At 42.9% G+C, this 20,576-nt stretch overlaps 1 protein-coding gene across 1 annotated transcript; it reads left to right on the top strand.

Moving 5' to 3' along the window:
- The first annotated feature begins 452 nt into the window (after positions 1-452).
- LOC146007226 (interferon-induced protein with tetratricopeptide repeats 5-like) lies at positions 453-16,399 on the top strand. Its single transcript, XM_083145585.1, has 2 exons — positions 453-538; positions 13,582-16,399. Exons 1-2 carry the CDS (start codon positions 534-536, stop codon positions 15,212-15,214), a joined length of 1,638 nt encoding a protein of 545 aa, XP_083001711.1. The 5' UTR covers positions 453-533; the 3' UTR covers positions 15,215-16,399.
- Positions 16,400-20,576: the final 4,177 nt, after the last annotated feature.

Genomic DNA, 20,576 nt, shown 5'->3' with positions numbered 1-20,576 from the left:
GTAATACCACGCCCCATTTTGTGATGTCACGCCTCCGTCCCATAAGGCAACACCCCCTTTTACTGCGCTAAGGTCCGCCCTTCTTATAGACTTGGATTTGGGGCCACCCATTACCATAATTCTAGATTCGCCTATGCTAGGTAGCTGCCCTATGGCCCCACAATTGTAGGGGCATTCGAGCAGGTGTTTGCTGGTGCCTGCAGAGTTTCTTGTGAGGCTAGTACTATCCAGCTGCATTGGTTGTGAGTTACACAAAATCAGAGTTGCTGGGAAACATTCTCTACCAGCCTGCAGCCAAACAGTTACTGGCTGTAAGCTGCTAATTGATGGATGGCTGACAGCAGGGTTCCTTGACTTTCATTTCTCTCTTTCCACCTCCTCCTAATACTTAATACAGTATATACTGTATAGAGTATCACAGCAGCCAGAGAGACATACTGTACAGTAGTAAGCAGTTATTTCCCAGAGCATCGAGGAGATATCCTGTTATCTTACTACAGCGCTGAGATTGTGGTCACACAGAACCTGACAGAATGAGGTATGGTAAATAGAACCAGTTTCCTTTATGATTTTTCCTGCATTCTGAGTAGTTGTTTTATTTAAGATTGTATCATTTTTTTTACATACTGTAACATAGAAACATAGAAACATAGAATTTGACGGCAGATAAGAACCGCTTGGTCCATCTAGTCTGCCCCTTTTTTTAAACATGTTACCTCAAACCATATTTGATCCTTATTTCTTTGTAAGGATATCAATATGCCTATCCCAAGCATGTTTAAATTGTACTGCTGTATTTGCCTCTACTACCTCTGATGGTAGGCTATTCCACTTATCTACTACTCTTTCTGTGAAAAAATTCTTCCTCACATTTCCCCGGAATCTTCCTCCCTGTAGTGTCAGTGCATGTCCTCATGTTCTGTTGCTCCTCTTCCTGTGAAGAATGTCTCCCACCTGTACCTTGTTAAAACCCTTGATATATTTGAAAGTTTCTATCATGTCCCCCCTTTCCCTTCTCTGCTCTAAAGTATACATACTGTATTAAGATCTTTTAGTCTTTCCTGGTACGTTTTGTGATGTAGGTCATGCACCATACTGTAGTTACTGTAGTTACAGTACTTTTAAATGCCTATATGATGACAGTGATCTGGAAGCAATGTAGAACTTTTTTGATTAATTACATTTTAAAAAAGCTCCAGCACTGATTCATCGTCAGGTTTGATACAGTTACTGTATTTATATATGTGTGGCTTAAAGGGGACATTACTGTATTCACTGTGTTATTGTTCAGCACGGAATCCGGATGGGTATGGATCATAGGATAGACATGAACTAGGTCGACAAGCATTAGGTTGACACCACTAGGTCGACATGCATGAAGGTCGACATGACTAAAGGTCGACATGGATCATTGTGTCAACATGGGGAATGTCGACAGTCAAAAGATCGACATGGGGTTTTTCACCTTTTTTGGACCGAATGTCGACACAGTCGAAATGAACACCAAAATGTAGCACCATGTCCCCACGCATGGCTCGCTACGCTCGCCATGCTTCGTCACTATTTATTCTCCCACCATGCCCTAGTGGGTCGTAGGACATGAAACACTGCCTATCGGCACATGTCGGCTCAAAAAAAGTGAAAAACCCCATGTCAACCTTTTGACTATCTACCTACCCCATGTCGACCTAATGACCCCGTCGACCTAACCAATCTTCAGTCATGTTAGCATTCCTACATGTCGACCTTCAGCCATGTCAATCTTCATGCATGTCGACCTACTGGTGTCAACTTAATGCTTGTAGACCTAGTGACCGTATCCCATCCGGATGATACTGTAGGTATGTATAGCGACGCGCTCACACTATAGCGATGCAAATGCAAAATTTAGCGTTTACCTCATGGGGAGGGACCCAGTGAGCGGGGCAGCCTTGTCATGTGCTGCAAATTTTTGAAAAATTACACCTGGATCTGAATAAAGCCTTAAATACATTTCTAAGCTTTAGAACGGTTATAAAAGGTGACTCAAGCATAACCTTTTTACCTGTCAATCTTTTGTGTGTCTGCATTTTTCCATTGTCAGCCTTGTACATGTCCACCTAGACACCGTCAACCTAATGACTATCGACCTTATTTTCGACACCCCCAAATGAATCTATGGTACTTGTGTAGTTTCACGGCACAAGTACCATAGTTACGCTAATAGCCTGCAGCAGCCTAAGATACGTTATCAGCGTAGCCCAACGGCTGCCTTACTTGTGTAGTTTCACGGCAGCTAGGTTATCAGCGTAGGCTGCCGCCATGAAACTACACAAGTAACTACCATACTGTTGCCAGGAACTGCATCTCTGTCCCCGGCGTCCCTGGCAAGCCTAGTCAGTGCCTTTCTCACACCGTCTCAGATGCTCCAGCAATGATACGCTCCTGCGTCTGAATAGCTATTGCTCAGATGTATGATATGGCAGATGTGAATGTGTTCCTGAAACACCCCCACTATTTTCGGCAGCTCGGACACGTTACGCGACCTTTCTATACCCCCACTATCCATGTCGGCGTGGAGTTGATTTTATATAGTGTGGCGAGTGCAGCGAGCCACCGAGCCCAAAGCGTGGCGAGCGCAAGGGGATGTGGATTACCTTGCATGTAATCCACGTCCCCTCGCGGGGCTTGCTGCGCTCGCCACGCTTCGGGATCGGTGGCTCGCTGCGCTCGCCACATTACATAAAATCAACTCCACGCCGACATGGATAGTGGGGTTATGAAAAGGTCAGGAGGAAGTGTAACGCGACCCCTCGCGGGGCTAGCTGCACTCGCCACGCTTTGGTCTACCGTGGATAGTGGGGGTGTTTCAGGAACACATTCACACCTGCCATATCATACATCTGAGCAATAGCTACTCAGAGGCAAGAGCGCCTCATTGCTGGAGCATCTGAGACGCTCCTGCCTCTCAAACAGATGGAGCGCCTCTCTGCCGGCGCAGGCATGATCACCTCTCCGCCAAAGAGAGGGGATCATGCTGGCACTGGCGGTGTGAGAGAGGCACGGACTAGGCTTGCCAGGGACGCCGGGGACAGAGATGCAGTTCCCGGCAACAGTACGGTAGTTACTTGTGTAGTTTCACGGTGGCAGCCTAAGCTGGTAACGTAGTTTACGCTGCTGCCGTGAACTACACAAGTAAGGCAGCCAGGGACACTATGCTACTTCTGACTGACTACGCTAACTACACTAACTACGCTGGGCGCGGGAACACTACGCTGATTCTGACAGCTGACGGCGTAAGCTGGCGCTGTGAAACTACACAAGCACCGAATCTATTCACAAATCGATCACACTCAGCTAATTTGGTTAATCTAACGAATATTCAAAAATCGTAAATTGAGATTTTGTGTATGTGCCAGTGCGCATGTGCGTTGTCTTAAACTGAAGTTGAATTATAAAAAATCTGACCCCAATCTAAGGGATGAGGATGTCAGTGAAAGATTGTTGTGGACGAGAGGGACCTGGTGTGAGTGGTGGCCTTGCCGACTGCTGCACATTTATTTACAACATTACAACTAACCTGAATTAGGCCCCAAGTTAATCTCTAAAGCTCTGTAAACACGTCAATCGATAAGGTGAGTGATAGAGATTTGCAATAAGGTTGCAACCAGGGCCATCTTAATGTATGGGCTCAATAGGCAGCTGCCCAAGGGCCCCCAAATTCTAGAGGCCTTAGAGCTGGGGCAGATTGGGTTGTGGGCATATGTCTTCTGAGCTTCTTGGGAGTGAATAGAGAATGATGCCTGGTCCCTCAGATTGTGAATTACACACAGACAGAGCGACCAGGCAGCATTCTCTTCCAGCTTCCCAGCTTGCAGCCAGACACAGAATGGCTGTCAGCATGCTGATTGGTGGATAGCTGGAAGTATCCTACAATCAGACTCCAGCATTCTCTAACAACCTTGCATGCAGTTAATCTAACTCACAAGTTCTCAAACTCGGTCCTCAGGACCCCACACAGTGCATGTTTTGCAGGTCTCCACATAGAATCACAAGTGAAATAATTCACCTGTGGCTCTTTTAAAATGTGTCAGTGAGTAATGAGTGCACCTGCCGGGTGACCTGAAAAATGGGAACTATGTGGGGTCCTGAGGACCGAGTTTGAGAACCCCTGGTCTAACTCATGAGATAGATCTCAGGTGGTTAACCCATTACTGATCTTTTTAATTAGGCCGTTCTAGAAGGCTGCACAGAATGCGTTGTCACTCCATTTCAACTTAGAGGCTAATATTTGTAATTGCACCAACTTGTGACCCATTTATAGAGATTCTTGTCACAGATGTAGGGTTAGCAGAGGTGGATATCATTCTCCAAGGCACATCAAAGATGCACCGAGAGTTGACACCTAATCCAATTTGTATGGTCAAAGGTGCCTCATAGTAGAGATCTGTAGGGGATATAATGTCAGAAGCAGGGCCATAACTAGGGTGGTGTGACTTGTGCCACAGCCCAGAGCACTGCAAGGCAGGGGGCACTGTTCAGCAGCACCTATCAATTGTCTGTTTTAAACATTCTCACTTGAAACTCATTGCCTGGCTGACCCATCTACAACTATTGTCCTTATGGTTAACAGTTCAGATGTTAGGACTTCCGGTTCCGGCATGGTGAGGTGAGCAGCCTCTCCTTACCGCTCACATTCCAAGCTGTCAGCACGCAGTAGAAGTAGATCGCGGTCACCCCGCCGCCTGCAGACTACCATGGAGAAGCCTCCGGAGTCTTCACAGTCGGCGAAACTTCCTCCTGGACCGCTGCAACAACGCCAGGACAAAAGGAAGGGGGAACACAATATGGCGCCTGACGCAGACACCGCCCGTAACTCTCCGGCAGCCAAGAAACCCATCACTGACAAGCGCATCTTGGAGGGAGACCTGGGTGTCCTGTCAGGTACGCAATCCCTTACACAAAAGGACCTCACTACACTTATTCAAGCGGCGATGCAACCCCTATTACAGCAAGCAGTGGCAGACATCTCTGCCCAGCTCACTACTCTATCTACACGCTTAGACACTGCAGAGGAGCATATAAGCAATAACATGGACGACATAGTAACCCTTAAGAGCACAGTTCTCCGGCTGGAGAAAGACAATAAGCTGTTACATGAGGGGCTAGAAAATGCAGAGAATCGAGCCAGAAGGAAGAATTTAAGAATATCAGGATTACAAGAATCCCTGAAAGGGACCCAGCTGGAGCACTTTGTTAGGAATACCCTCCCAGCCCTATTAGAGGTAAAAGTCCAATGTGCTGATATATCAATAGAAAGGGTACACAGACTTGGCCGTCTACACCCCCAGGAATCATCTCGTCCGAGGGTAGTAATATTCAAAGTTTTGAATTATCTACATCGCCAAGTTCTGTGGAACGCTTCAAGGAAGATTAATCCTATAATGTGGGATGGCTACACATTACGCATATTTCAGGACTTTTCTATGGCTTTAGCCAAATCAAGGCGCTCTTTCTCACCTATCTGTTCGTCTTTAGCTAAAGAGAACAGAAAATTCTTTCTAATGTTTCCAGCACGCCTAAGAATCTTTACAGGCTCAAGTTTTAAAGATTTTGACTCCGCAAGGGAAGCAGAAAATTTCCTGGATTCTGAAAAATCTCGCTCTGGAAGGGAAAACATCTCCGATGCATCTTATTCTCCTACTGGCTGAATCTTGAGTTTAACCTGATAAGTCTTCTACCTAGGTTCTATAAAGATTGTTTGTTTCCTGGAACCCGACAAATTTTGCTCTGAAAGGGAAAACATTTCTGATGCTTTTCATTCTCCTAACGGCCGAAATTGGCTGCTGAGACCGAGATTTCTCTGTTATTTGATGAAACCTATAATTAGGTTCTACATGGTTTGTTTATTGCCTAAAATTGGAAAAATCCTGCTCTAAAGAGGAGAACATTTCCGATGATTATTATTCTCCTAACGGCTGAAATGTGACTGTTACTTGATGGGTCTGTTACCTAAGTTCTACAAGGATTTGCTTTTATCTGATGGGACTTCTATTAAGGTTCTTTAAGATTTGTTTATCTCCTGAACTCTGAAAAATCCTGTTCTGAAGAGGAAAACATTTCCGATGTTTATTATTCTCCTTACGGTTGATATTAGAAGGTTACCTGTAGGGGCTTTTATTTAGATTCTACAACGATTGCTTATTTTCTGAAATTTGAAGAAAACTGTTCCGAAGGGGAAAACATTTTCAATGCCAATTATTCTCCTAGCGGTTGAAATTTGACTGTTATCTAATGGGACTTATACTAAGGTTCTACAAGGAGTGTTTGTCTCCTGGAATTTGAATAATCCTGCTCTGAAGGGGAAAACATTTCTGAGGTTTATTATTCTCCATATGGTTGAAATTTGATTATTACCTATTGGGACTTTTATTTAGGATCTACAAGGTCTGTTTATCTCCTGAAATTTGTAGAATATTGCGCTGAAGTAGAAAACATTTCAGATGTTTACAGGGCCGGTGCAAGGCATCTGGGCGCCCTAGGCAAACCTACAGGATACCGCCCCCCCCCCCCCTTTCCTCACCAGCCCCCCCCCCCTTCCTCACCAGCCCCCCCCCTTCCTCACCAGCTTCTCACATACACAATTGCTTTCAGTCCCACAGTGAGCATGATACTGTACTAAACATTTACACTAGCTAGTCTGAGCTGGAAGATAGTCACAAGAGTGCCCATAATATTTTGAAGGGGCCATTGAATTACATTAAAAAAGCACCATATTGACACATTTACATATATTTACCCACCCCTTTACACTAATATTAAAAAGATCACCCCACTGTCACATTATTAGCATAAATAGAACACTCACACAATGCGTTGTCGGCATATCTCCTCCTCCCGCCTTGATCCCAGCTCACTTAACATATTATGCCGCGCGCTGTGGTGAGGGTCGGAAGCCAGCACAGCGCGCAGAGGAAGCACGTAGATAGCCACTGTGTGGTGTCTGTCCCCCGCGACAGGGTATCCGATGGTCTGCTGCTCCTGTTCTCCTCAGAAGGGGTGTGAGGATCCCTGCTCTCGGCGAGAGGGTGTTGCAGCCTGCCTAGCTGACCTCTCTGGTCCCAGCTCCCCGCGGTGTGCTCTCTCCCTCGTTAGTGGGGTTTTGTGTATCCCTTCTTCAGGCAGTATGCTGCTCCTATCTCCCCCGGCCCGGTAGCTGTTTTTATTTAAAAAAAACGACAGAGGGGGGGGCACATGCCTTGGTGCAACCCCCGTCCCCCCCGAATCCGCCCATGGGGGCAGCCGATTGCTGCTGAGTAGCTGGGGTGGGGGGCAGGGGGTGGCGGCCGGCCGGATTGCCGCGAATTGCCGCTGTGTCCTGGTGTCCAGTACGGGGGAGTGGGGGCAGCAGATTGCGTCTGACAACTCGGCGGGGGGCGGCCGCCGCCGAAGATTGCAGCTGGCGGCTGACGACCAGCCTGCAAGATTAACATAGGCGGGCTCCGGCAGGGGAGGGAGAGAGAATCACTCACTAAATAGCTGAGAAAGTGCTTTGCAGGGCCAAGCTTCCTTCTTCTTCCTGCTCTCCTCTGCGGGAGCTTTCATGCTGCTGCTGCAGTCCCGACTCCCTAGCCGCCCTCCAGTGGCCGGCGCCCTAGGCAAATGCCTAAACCTGCCTAGTGGTGGCGCCGGCCCTGGATGTTTAATATTCTCCTAACCGCTGAAATCTGATTGCTCCCTGATGGGACTTCTATTTAGAATCTATTACGGTGGGATATATCGCATTTGGCCCATTGTTGTGTTTTTTTTAGATTAAAGAATATTTGACACTTTGTGAAGGAGAAGAAAAGGAAGAGAAGGAAGGGAGAAGGGGAGGGGAGGGGAGAGGAAAGAGAAGGGAGAAGGAGAGGTAAGGGGAAGGATGGAGAGAAGAAGGGAAGGGGAAGAGGAGAGAGAGAGGAAGCGGAGAGGAGGAAGAGGAGGAGGAGAGAAAGGGAGGAAAGAAGGAAAAATAAATAAATAATATAAAAAAAAAAAAATTAATAAAAATAGAAAAATAGAAAAATAGAAAAATGAAAAAAAAAAAAAAAAAAAAGGCAGGTGGAAAAAGCCAGCTTTACAGTTTCAAAGATTATAAGTATAATTTCAGGTGGGGCTGAGGTGGCAGGGCGAAGCGGGCCCGGCTAAAGTTTTCTAGATTTAAAATTACCCGGATATGCCTGACTTAGCAGTTGGCATATCTTTAGTATACTGGAAGTTCATCTTTAATATAATGTTTACTGCTCGTTTTTTTGTTAGATTGTATGTCCTTATTTGTCTTTTATGTCCCTTTTGTGTGTTTCCTTTCCCCTTTGATTCAGCCCCAAGTAAGGTTCCTATTTGTGCACCGTTGTATATATTTATGTGCTATAATGTCGCTTAAGATCGGCTCTCTAAATATCAGAGGCATTCATACCCCCGCTAAAAGGAGGAAACTCCTGACGTATTTAAACAAGCAATTGGTTGATGTCATATGTCTCCAAGAATCACATTTAATGCCCCCGGAAGTGAAAAAGCTTCAAATGTTGGGTTGGGTTGTGCTGGGTTCTTCACACCTCAATTCTAAGTCCTGTGGAGTAATCACCATGGCTAAAAAGTCCTTAGGTATAAAGGTTACATCTGAATTCTCTGATCCTGGCGGTAGAACTCTCTTTTTAGATATACTGGTAGATAATGTGAAATTGACTATCTGCAACATATATGCCCCGACAAATTACAAAAAAACCTTCTTCACCTCACTTATAGCCAAACTTAGTACTTATGATCCTTCGACTCTAATAATATGTGGAGATCTAAATTTAATTTCGTCTAAACTATTGGATAAATCTGTTGTACCTAAAGCCTCACTTACGTTACCAAAGATAGGAGTCCCATATTTAATTAAAACTTTAAATTTGGTGGATGCCTGGAGAATCCATAACCCGACAGAAAGAGACTTTACCTGTCTTTCTTTAACGTATAGTTCATGGTCACGAATCGACTACATTTTAGTGGCGGAACCCCTTCTGGTGAGGATATCTAAACCCTCAATAGAACCCCCGCTTTTATCTGATCATGGCCTGATCACTCTGGTCTTGGAACTCAGGGCACCCACTAATACATCGCCAAATTGGAGGTTTCCGTCCCATTTAATCCAATCAAGAGACTTGAGAGAACATCTTGAGAAAGTTTGGTCTTTATTTCAAAAAGAAAATGAGGAATATCTGGAAAGAGATCCCGCAGTCTTTTGGCAAGCCGCAAAAACAGTACTTCGAGGCGAAATTATCTCTTTTGCCTCAAACCTGAAAAAAAACAAAACAAAAAATATATAACGCTACAAACAGATTTAGCAGAGGCCTTCCAATCGTTTAAAATAAACCCTAACCAGCAAAATAGAACGGCCTATCGAAACGCTCAAATACAAAGTAATGAATACCTTAATTCTATGGGAGAAAAATACTTATTTAATGTGAATTCAAAATTTTACAAGTTCGGGAATAAAATAGGCAAGATGCTCACCAATTTGTTACAGGGATCTAGGATACGCCCTACTGTCCTTCCTTTATATATGGAGAATGGCACATTGGCAACCTCGGACATTCAGATTGCTGAGGTCCTAAAATGTTACTATGAGGAACTTTATTCAGTCCCTGGGATCTCGCGGGAGGAGCCGGTGGGGTTGGTGGCGGAGTCGGTAGACTCTCCCTTAACACCGCCTGAGGCCTATTGGAACTCCTTGACATTCCCTCAAGTCCCAACTGAATTGTCAACGAAATTGACGGCTCCTATTTTAGAACAGGAAGTACGTTGGGCCATTAAACAGCTTAAGCCAGCCAAGGCTCCTGGGCCCGATGGCTTTTCTAATGAATTTTTTAAACTAATGGAATCATTTATAGTTGGGCCACTGGCTGCTAGTTATAACCATATTGTTGATAAAGGTCTGCTCCCAGCTTATTTTTCGGACGCAATAATTAAAGTTATCCCCAAAAAGGATCGCGATTTAAAACTCCCTGGGTCATATAGACCTATCTCGTTATTGAATATAGAATATAAGATTTTCACAAAGATATTGGCCGAAAGGCTAAAAGGCATACTCCCACTTATAATTGGTACAGATCAAACAGGGTTTATCACCGGACGGCACTCTGTGACCAATATGAGAAGATTGGTGGCAGCTATTCAGCAGTCACATGCTTTCTCGGCGAACAGAGGCCCGGACAATTTAGTTCTGGCCCTGGACGCCGAGAAAGCATTTGATATGGTCCTGTGGCCGCATTTATTTCAATCCCTCAAAAATTTTGGTTTTCCTTTAGAATTTATTGATGTAATAAAGACCCTCTATTCAAAACCAATGTCTAAAATAGCATGTAACGGACTTTTATCACAGCCCTTCCAACTTAATAGAGGGACACGGCAGGGTTGCCCCTTATCCCCACTCCTTTTTGCAATTGCAGTTGAGCCCTTGGCCATAGCCATACGATCATCACCATTGATACAGGGGATTTGCATTGGGAAAACAGAAATTAAAATTGCCCTCTTTGCCGACGATACTCTAATTTTCTTATCCAACCCCTCCCACTCCCTGCCGGCTGTGCTACGCCTCATCGGCTCCTTTGGCGAGATCTCAGGGTATAAAATCAACATGTCAAAGTCCGAGCTTCTTCCTTTAGGTACTCCTAACTATCAACTATATCAATCTTTGAATTCCCCGATTCCTCTGTGCCATTCACATTTTAAATATTTAGGAATACAAATTAGTAATGACCTCTCAAAATTATATTCTTTAAATTATAACCCGATAATTACACATATTAAAACTAAGCTTGAGGCCTGGAAAGATCTTCCTCTCTCCTTGATTGGTAGAATGGCGATTGTCAGATCGATAATCTTACCCAAAATCCTTTACTGTATACAGATGCTCCGCATTTCTCTGAAGGCAACAGACATTCATTTACTAGAGTCAATATTTAATAAATTTCTTTGGAAAGGTAAACGCCCTAAAATAGCAAAAAATAAACTTAAAGCTCAAACCCCAGATGGAGGCTTAGGATACCCTGACTTGCGATGTTATTCATTAGCTATACACTTCAGATATGTGGGGGACTGGCTTTTAAATAAGTCAACCTTTTCAGATATAGAATTAGATAGTGAAATTTTTTACCCTTATTCACCAGGGGCACTGCTTCAGGTAAGACAAGGAGCTATACCGCCAGAGATCAGAGAACATATCTTGTTTAAAGACACTTATAAAGCATGGTGTCAGATGAACTGAATATGTAAGTCTAACCCCCAGGAGACTTCATATATACCCTTATGGGGAAACCCAGCCTTCCCACCCTCCCTATTAGACAAGAGATTTAACATCTGGAGACGAAAGGGACTAGATATAGCTAGTAAGATGTTTGATCCGGGAGGCCAACTTTTATCCTTTTCTGACCTTTCAGAAAAGTTTGACTTGGAAAAATCTCACCTATTTATGTATTATCAAGCGAGGCATTTCTCGACCCATAGCAATCCCAATACCCCCACACATACTCAAGTAACAATTTTCTCACAGATTTACTCGATAGACACTTTGTTGAGGTTTATCACTGTAAAGAAATATAAATTGAAGTGTCTATATAATCTGTTAATTCAGAAATTGTTTTCTGATACACCACATTGGGCTGGGCTGCTCGAGAGATGGCACGCTGATTTACCATATATTACTAGATTAGACCAGATTACTCATCTACAAATGTCCTCAATGAAAGCTTTAAAATCGGCATATTTGCAGGAAGTCTTTGTTCAAACCCTACACAGAGCTTACATCACGCCCTACCAAAGAAGACATATGACCACCGAGGAGCTGGGTCACTGTTGTAAATGTGGATCTTTTAAGGCTGATTTTGCTCACTGTATGTGGGACTGTTTTAAAATTAAAAGATTTTGGTGTAAAGCCTTGAATTTTATAAATATGATGTTTTCAGTAAAGTGGCCAATGTCCCCTATAGCCTGTATGGGTTTATCATTCCATGAGTGGCAATTAGAAAGGATTGACACCAGCGCTGTCCCTCTCCTTATAACTATAGTTACAACAGCCCGCAAGTGTATTTTAATTTTTTGGACTAAAAAAGCTGCACCGAATTTAGCCCATGTTCAACAGAAACTCCTGCAATTCATGTACTTCGAAAGAAAATATGCTCGTTTAGACCAATTAAATGGACTCCGCAAATTTTTCTCTAAATGGCTGTTATTTATTAATACTCTAGAGGACAAAACTAGGCAAAATATTATTTCAGAAATGAACGACTCTTGATACCTGGTTTATTCAATTTAAAGGGATGATTCAAGTTTATCTTTATCCTCTGGAATTTTTCCTTCTTATTTATGATTTAAAAATTTATTTATATGTCTCTAATATGGATATTGATATTAATATGACAATGGCAAAAGTAATATGTACATAGGACCTTGCTTCTAGACCGGAACAACTTGCATTCCCCCAATTCCCCCCCCCCCCTTCTTTTTCCCACCCCCCCCTCTGTCTTCGTGTATATGTTTAGATATATATTTAGAATAGAGATTACGGTAAAGTAATATTGAACTATTAATAGGGTGTGCAGTTTGAGGTTAATAACAATCTTCGCAAAGAAAAACATGTTTGGTGGGGTCGAATTAACAGAAAAGAACTCTCTTTCCTGTATTTGTCCTCTTCAATTAGTCGCATTTATAACTGATCCCATATCAATGACCGTACTGAGACTGAGAAATTTTGTTAGAGTACACCCTAGTTTATTATTATTTTTTTTGTTCTGATATATGGAAAATAATTGTCATTTGAATGTCAGGAAAAGACTTACCTGATGATATATATTTGTACTATGTGACATATTACTTTATACACTGACTTTATGTTATATGTCTGAAAATTTTCAATAAACAAATTAAAAAAAAAAAAAACAGTTCAGATGTTATGATCGATGGCATATAATGACATAGAAGGTGGTAGTACAGCATCTACAGTCCCTCTACAGCAGGCATGTCCAATGTTGGCCCTCCAGATGTTGTGAAACTACACATCCCAGCATGCTTTGCAATAGTTTTAGCTTTCTCTAATAGCAAAACTGTGTCAAAGCATGCTGGGATGTGTAGTTTCACAACATCTGGAGGGCCAAAGTTGGACATGCCTGCTCTACAGTCATACACAGGGATGTACACAAGGGAATGGCATTGTAGCGGCACTGGCAAAGTTGCGCCAACTGCCAAAAGAAGCATCTGCATCTACCTATGAATAAGGACCCTAGTTCCTTGTGAATCCTATGCTTTGTGTAGCACGGTAATGTCAATTTAAGTCATTTCTAACATTTAATTATCTCAATAAACGTTGTTGAAATTTTCTTTCAACTCTTTGTGCAAAATCCATTTATTTTCCACAATGTCTGTTTTACTACTTTGCTGCAGAGCCTTTGTAGCAAAACATAAATGTGGATTAAGCTCACAGCTTTGGCTCCATGAATTTTGTGTATTGGATTGACATTTGTTGCCATGAGTGTGTTTACCAATCTACTAATACTAACCACTACCCTTGTTTTCTTACTATAGCGAGCTTCTAGAGATCAACCTGAAATCACGCCTTCTACAGTTGAATTGCCATTTCACTTGGAGGCTTCTGGGAAAGGATATCGATATTGATGAAATAGAAGAACGGTTGTATGACCAGTTGACATTTTTGGTCACTAAGAACAAATACATGGTGTACAATCTACTGGCCTACATGATGCACCTTAAACGTGACTACACAAAAGCCATTGCCAATCTGGAGCAAGCAGAAGAAAAGATTAAGGAGAACTATCCAGATGGACCAGACAGGAAGTATCTGGTGACATTTGGGGACTTCTCCTGGGTGTATTACTACTTAAAGCGATATGAAGAGTCTCAGAAATACATAGATAAGATAGACCAAATCAGTGGCGGAACTTGTGAGTGGTTGGTCCAGGTGCAAAAATATAATTTAGGCCTCCCACCTCCAGTCCAACATAAGTTCACAGTATGCAACACAGCAGTGGTTGGCAGCAGTGGGCCCCTTAGTCCTTATGGGCCCTGGTGCAATGCACCTGCTGCAACAATGGTAGTTCCGCCTCTGGACCAAATTAATAAAGAACTACAACTTTCCCCAAATGACAGTAAAATCACAGCTGAGATTTATGGGGAACAAGGTTGGTCATTGCTTAAATTTTGTGAGCAAAATTATGAAAAAGCTAAAGAATGTTTTGAGAAGGCTCTTGATCTAGACCCTGAAGACCCAGAGTGGAATACTGGCTATGCAACAGCAGTTTATCGATTGGAGGTAATTAATGGCAGAAAATTTAGTACTTCAGAATGCAAATCGCTACCATTGTTGCAACATGCTATAGAGCTAAATCCTAAGGATCCGGTAGTGAAGGCACTTCTTGCATTGAAGTTACAAGACCTGGACAGAGCTAGTGAGGGAAGACAATATGTGGAGGAAGCTCTAGAACAAGCCCCAAACTATCCATATCTACTGCGCTATGTGGCAATGTTTTACAGAAGAGCTGGACTGCTGGATGAAGCTCTGCATGTCCTAAATGATGCAGTAGGTCTTATGCCTTCTTCTGGATTTCTATATCACCAAATAGGACAATGTTACAGAAAAAAGGTAATTGATAAAAAGAAGATGTTTGGAAAGATGTACAACCAAAGTAGACAAATGCACACAGGAGAAATTGATGAAGCCATATTTTACTTTGAAAAAACACTGGAATACACGAAGAGATATGTATACGCATACATAGACCTAGCTAACATGTACATTGAAGCAAAGGAATATAGGAAAGCAGAAGATACATTTGAAAAGGTTTTGTCATTTCCCAATCTTACAGATGAAGAGATACAGCAGATCCACCTCAACTATGGACGATTTGAAGAATACTCCAAGAAATCTGAAAGTGAAGCAATAAAACATTATAAAAAAGGCTTCCAGATAACCGATCCAAGCAGAGGCCGAGATGCCTGTGAGAGAGCTTTAACAAGACTAGCGGAAAGGCAGATTCAGCGTGACCACAGAGATGCTCTGGGGTTTGGTTTGCTTGGATTTGTCCGTAAGATTAATGGGAAAACCTCAGAGGCAATTGAATGTTATGAAATTGCCTTAAAATATGATCCTTACAATGAGGAATATCTGAGCAATCTCTGTGAGCTGAAGTTGATGATTTAAAAAACTACAATATTATAAGAATAATATTTTAGGAGTCATTCAGAGTTAAGCACATACATGTGTTCCAATTCAAGGGGTGAACATGCAATATTTTTGCATGCATGTTAAATACATAACTACTGGGCAACATTATCGTACAATATAATCTACAGCAAAGTTAAAATACAGCCACCACTCAACAATAAGTCTTTCTACATGTTTACCCCATCACAACCAGTTACATCCATATCACTAGAAAATGGGCAGGATGTGGGTTCAGGCATCTATAGGGCAAATACTGTATCCTTTGCAGGCTTCACATATGTATCATCCTCCTATATTTTTGTACTGCATCTTAGAGATTGGCTAGGCCACTTTTCATCTTAGAACTACTGGGGCCTAATTCAGAAATGTACACATGTTCAACATGCTGCAGTTATTAGCGCCTAGATGAGCTAAAGTTGCTCTTATCATGAAGAAATATTTAACTAATATTGTGACATTAAAAAAAAAAAAAAAAATGACCCTCACAGAGATGAAGCACACTGAGCTCACATACTGCAATGTAATATATGAAGGATTTATAAATAATTAAAGTACAACTACAGAAATATTTTGAATCTCATTTGCATTTGCTCATTTTTGTTGTTTGACATTTGTGCATTGCAACTTTGCATTATGGTTTATAAACCTAGAAGATATAAATGTAGAAGACTATCCAGAACAAGGCCCAGACAATATGGTGCCATATCAGAGTTGCATGTAAAGACCTCCATCCATCTGCAACTAATTATAAAAATCCTTCTTTTCCATTATGAAGGGTCGGGATTTGAGGATATTCAATATGTTGAAAAATCTCGATTCCCCAATCCCTACTCAGAAATGGTCGGGATCGGCAAAATAACATGAAGAATTTACTCTACATTATGTGCACTTTACTTTATTGTTAAGTTTACAAAAATTCAACTGCTCCAATCATCTATATATATGTCTAATGTCAGGGTGTCTAGAAAACACTGCAATCTGCTGGCAGCGTGTGAAACTACATCGCTTTCTCTCTCACACATGCACAAAGGCAGAGGCAGTCACAAGGTAGCAGACTAGATTTCGAAGCATTAGCTTTGAGCTGGCTTACTAGTAATACATATTTATTAAAAGGTTTTGCATATGTTTTAATAATAATAATAATGATAATAATAATGATGATTGTGCCATTGATATCATTCCAATTGTAATATAATGTGTTATGTTAATATACAACAATAAAGTATTCAATATGATTTCATTTTGTCTGTGGAAATAACTGTTTCCTAGATTCCCAAATACTGTAACTACAACTAAGGCCTCTGAATTTATAATCCAGCATCTTATTAAATTCAATCAAAGGAGCTAGAACAGGGGTAGAAAGTGTTCTACTCGTACCCCACAAATATTTCAGAGGTGCCAGTTAAAGCAAAGGACTGGGCCCTAGGACGCAATAGGTCCACCCACTGTAGTTAATATGGGCAGGGTGAGGATGGATTTATGCCACCTCCTCCTTCCCAATAGCCCTTCTCCACCTGTCTTTGGGCCCTACTCCCTCCTGCAATCACCTCCAACTCCTTAAGCATGTATAAAATTCCACAAAAGAGCACTGCCGGTTCTCAATAGTTAATCTCGGTATTTGTTTCCTAGCACGGTGCCCGTCGGGTCCATCGCATGACCATTAGTTAAGGTATGCGATGGGACCCGATCAGACCCGATATTAGGGTTTTAACCCCTTCCTGACATTTGACGTATATATACGTCATGGCCGGGAAGTACTTCCCGACACATGACGTATATATACGTCATGACTTCAAACTGTCACTGCGTCTAGAGACGCAGTGACAGAGGGACGATGTCTGCTGTCCCTGACAGCAGACATGTCCCTGCATGCCCAGGGGGGGCTGCTATTCCGCCCCCCCGTCGGCGATCGCTGTGATTGGCTGTTCAGTGTGAACAGCCATTCACAGCGTTTTCTGTGTCACCGGCGAATAACGTTCGCCGGTGACACGGGATCGGAGGTGATTGGTGCTGTAAAGTACAGCACCAATCACCGCGGGGTGTAAGGGTGACACTGGTGTCACCCCACCTCACCCCGCCCGCCCCCAAAGGCCGTGATTGGTTCGTCGGACCGACGGACCAATCACAGCCATGGAGGGGGGTTTAAACTAACGGTGACTGCACTGCAGACACCATTCCGGTCTGGAATTGCGTGCAGTGCGGTCACCGTGCCCAGCTGCCGCCATATACTGACCAGAACCTTGCTAAATACTTACCTGATCACTGCCTGGATCTTGCTTCTTCTTGTGACATCCTGTGCTGTGTTGTGCTGTGTTGTGCTGCTGCGAGTTATTAGATAGAGAGATAGAGAGAGAGAGATAGAGAGAGATAGAGAGGCCTAGTGACAGAGAGTGCTATATTTTGTGCTGCTGCAGTGTAATAGAGTTATAGATAGAGAGATAGAGAGAGATAGAGAGAGATAGAGAGAGAGAGATAGAGAGAGATAGAGAGATAGTGACAGATTGTGCTATATATTTTTTATATAACTGACTGCTGCCCCCCCTTTTGTGCTGATCAGTATAAATTAACTGATCAGCAACTTTTTGGGGGCACAGGGTTTTTTTTTATATATATATATACCTGTCAGTGCTGCTGCTGCAGTGTCATAGAGTGATAGATAGTGAGAGATAGAGAGAGATAGTGACAGAGAGTGATAGAGAGTGCTAAATTTTGTGTCTGCTGCCCCCGCCTTTTGTGCTGATCACTATATCTGAGGTGATCAGCAACTTTTGGGGGTGCAGAGGTTTTTTTTTTTTTATATATACCTGTCAGTTGCTGCCAGTTGCACTGTCAGTTGCACCAAAGGTTGTGCACCTGCTGCCCCTCACTGGTAATCAGTGTCGCATCACTGATCACCTTTTTTTTTTTTGTGGGTGCTGTGGGGTCTTTTTTAAAAAAAATTTTTACACACACTGTGATTTTGTGGGTGTCCTGTGGCCACTGTGCGCTGATCAGTGACGTACATCACTGATCAGCTTTTTCGGCACAGGGTTGATCTATTTTTTTTTTTTTTGATCAAATTCCTGTTGCCTTTGAGCGCTGTTCAGTGACGGACGTTACTGACCAACATCTGTGCTCAATTTTTGGCGCAGGACCTTTTTTTTTTTTTTTTTTAACCCCTTCAATTTTTATTTTTTTTAACCCCTTCAATTTTTTTTTTTTTTAACCCCTTCAATTTTTTTTTTTTGTATAAAGTATTTTTTTTTTCTGCACTACATACACACTACACACTACATACCCCCCGGGTTGAAATAAAGTTTGTACCCCCCCCTACACTATACACGTGTTGAAACATTTCACTACCAGTAACACAAAAATAAAAATGGCATCCCAAATGGCATCCCAAATGTCATCCCAAATGTCATCCCAGTCATCCAGAAGAATGTATTCAGCGGAGGAGGCATATGCCATGCTTGCCTCTGACTCTGACACAGCCAGTGATGCAAGCGGGGAATTTGAAGGATTCGTCTTAAGCTCCTCTTCCTCCTCTGGTGATGAGGGACCCCCTCAAAGACGCCCCCGTAGAGCAGCTGAGACCCCCCCCAATAATTGATCTCGTATGGACCCCACCACCAGACAATTTTGAGCCCCAGGTTCCTGAGTTTTTGGCCATGCCAGGAATCCAATTTGATTCCACAGGTCTCAGAGAAATTGACTTTTTCAAATTATTTTTCTCTGATGATTTTATAAATTTAATGGTGGACCAAACTAATTTATATGCCCAGCAGTTTATTGCTCAAAACCCCACGTCATCATTTGCTAGGTGGACCCCTGTAGATGCAGTAGAGATGATGACGTTTTGGGGTCTGGTGTTTCATATGGGCATAGTAAAAAAGCCAGAAATTAGGCAATATTGGAGTACAGATGTTCTGTACAGCACCCCATTTTACCGTATGGCCATGCCCCGGGCTCGATTTGAGACGATCCTTAAATTTTTGCATTACAACGATAATGCACAGTGCCCACCCAGAGATGATCCCACCTTTGACCGGCTATTCAAAGTCAGGCCGGTCATTGATCATTTCAGTGCCAAATTTGAAGAGATGTACATCCCAGATAAATTCATTTGCATAGACGAGTCCCTTATACATTTTAAAGGAAGGGTTAAATTCCGCCAGTACCTTCCCAGTAAGAGGGCAAGGTATGGCATAAAAATGTATAAGCTGTGTGAAAGCACCTCAGGGTACACTCACAGGTTTAGGGTATATGAAGGGAAGGATTCAAGAATTGAACCGCCAGAATGCCCCCCTCCCTCGTAGGTGTTAGTGGAAAAATTGTCTGGGATTTAGTGCACCCCTTCCTGGATAAAGGTTATCACCTCTATGTGGATAACTTTTACACTAGCATCCCCCTGTTTAAGGCCCTTGGTTCAAGAGGTACAGCAGCTTGCGGTACTGTGCGCAAGAACCAAAGAGGCCTCCCAAAAACGCACATTGCCCAAGTAATGAGAAGGGGTGAAAGCAGGGGAATATGCACCGAAAATATGTTGTTGGTCAAATATAAGGACAAGAGGGATGTCCTTATACTGACAACAATTCACGGAGACAGTACCACCTCCGTCCCTGTACGAGGTACCAGTACCCACACCTCAAAACCTAATTGTATCCTGGATTACAATAGGTACATGGGCGGAGTGGATCTTTCAGATCAGGTACTGAAGCCGTACAGTGCCCTGCGGAAAACAAAAATCTGGTACAAGAAGCTGGCCGTGTATATCATCCAGATGGCACTGTATAACGCTTACGTGCTATTCCGTTCTACCGGCCAGAGGGGGACATTTATGCACTTTCAAGAGGAAGTCATAAAGGGCCTAATATTTGGGAACCAGCAGGCAGAGGGCCCCAGTACTTCTAGTACTGGCCCCCGTATTGTACCAGGGCAGCATTTTCCGAACGAAATCCCCTCCACTGCAAGAAAGGGCAGGACACAAAAAAGGTGCAAAGTTTGCTATAAAAAGGGAATAAGAAAGGAAACTATTTTCCACTGTGAAACTTGCCCTGACAAACCCGGCCTATGTATAAAGGAGTGTTTTAAAATATACCACACATCTATGGATTATTAGGTTCATCATTTCACCGTGCTTCGGGGGTCTTGCTAATGCCACATAGCACCCACCAACATTCCACCAGAATCTGAGCTGCAAAATCCAAAAATCACTCCTTCCCTTCTGAGTCCTGCCATGCACCCAACTGGTATTTTTTGGTCACATATGAGGCATTGCCCTACTCGGGAGAAATTGGGGCACAGATTTTGGGGTGCTTTTTCTCCTTCATACCTTCTGAAAATGAAAAATTTTGAG

Source organism: Crinia signifera, chromosome 6, assembly GCF_055691185.1.
Source record: "Crinia signifera chromosome 6, ASM5569118v1, whole genome shotgun sequence".
In the NCBI taxonomy this organism is placed as follows: domain Eukaryota; kingdom Metazoa; phylum Chordata; class Amphibia; order Anura; family Myobatrachidae; genus Crinia; species Crinia signifera.
Note: the sequence above shows the minus strand (reverse complement) of the source record. Positions and strands in the feature narration are given on the sequence as shown.